Below are 1149 nucleotides of genomic sequence, written 5' to 3'. Positions count from 1 at the left end.
ATGGCAGCGATGAAGAGAACTGTGGTATATATATTTAGAAATAAATTATATTATTATTATTATTTTTATATATATATATATATATATATATATATATATACACACACACACATATATATATTAGTAAAAATTATTGACAGCTCACATAGATATATACTAGGCTTGTGCAAAGTGCTTTATAAACAAAGCATATTAATAATATGATTTTGTATTAATAAAATGTATTTATACTCTGTTTATATTCTACTGTTTTTAAACAGTTTATATATAAAATTCTCTCTCTAAGACATGTAAAAAGTGCCTTAAAAATAAGGCTAATAATTTTTTTTATGTGTTTGTTGTATTACGTTTTTGAAATGTAATTTATTGCTGTGATGGTAAAGCTGAAGTTTTAGCAGCCATTACGCGGCTCTTCGGTGTCACATGATCCTTCAGAAATCATTCAAATATTGTTACCAGTGTTGAAAACAGTTTAATAGTTTTCTGCTTACTATATTTGCTCAACATGTAATATATTTTTTAATTCTTTAAATAGACAGTTCGTTAGTTCATTTGTTTGAAATAGATTTTTTGTAACCATGTAAAATCCAATTTAATTCATCCTTGCTGAATATGCAATAGTATTAATTTGGTAACACTTTACAATAAGGTTCATTAGTTAACATAAGTTAACATGAACTAAGAATGAACGATACTTCTACAGCATTTACTAATGCATTATTAAAATCACAAGTCGTGTTTGTTAACATTAGATAATGCACTGTGAGCTATTAAAGAATATTTTAAATATTGACTATTTGTCTTTATTTCTCTGTTTCTGTAGATGACAACGAATGCGAGATCGATAACGGTGGCTGCTCTCACCTGTGTATTGATCTGCCCCTTGGTTTCATGTGTGACTGCCCCAGTGGAATGAGGCTGGTCCAGGACACACACTGTCAGGGTGAGAAATGAGTCACACTGGACAACTGTATAAATGACGTTGACATTACGTGATCCAATGTAAACAATTTATAGTGTTACTGTAGAACAGATGGCAGTCAGTGATCATACATTTTTTTTCCATGAGCAATAGTGTCCAGAACAGGGTGGTTACTGAGCTAAAAGAAGTCATATTCAACAGCTCATATGTGATCCTGGACCACAAAA

General features: G+C 30.3%; 1 protein-coding gene across 1 annotated transcript in view; it reads left to right on the top strand.

Annotated features, from left to right (window-relative positions):
• LOC107599033 (low-density lipoprotein receptor-related protein 8-like) overlaps window positions 1-1149 on the top strand; it is a 16452-nt gene that overhangs the window by 287 nt on the left and 15016 nt on the right. Inside the window, exons 2-3 of the mRNA XM_016290521.1 lie at window positions 2-24; window positions 824-943. Of these exons, the coding sequence (XP_016146007.1) occupies window positions 2-24; window positions 824-943 (143 nt within the window). The remainder of the gene's footprint in view (window position 1; window positions 25-823; window positions 944-1149) is intronic.

Source organism: Sinocyclocheilus grahami, unplaced genomic scaffold, assembly GCF_001515645.1.
Source record: "Sinocyclocheilus grahami isolate Dianchi unplaced genomic scaffold, SAMN03320097.WGS_v1.1 scaffold259.1, whole genome shotgun sequence".
NCBI classification, from domain to species: Eukaryota; Metazoa; Chordata; class Actinopteri; order Cypriniformes; family Cyprinidae; genus Sinocyclocheilus; species Sinocyclocheilus grahami.
The sequence above is the reverse complement of the archived record's forward strand: the minus strand, read 5'-3'. Positions and strand labels throughout refer to the sequence as shown.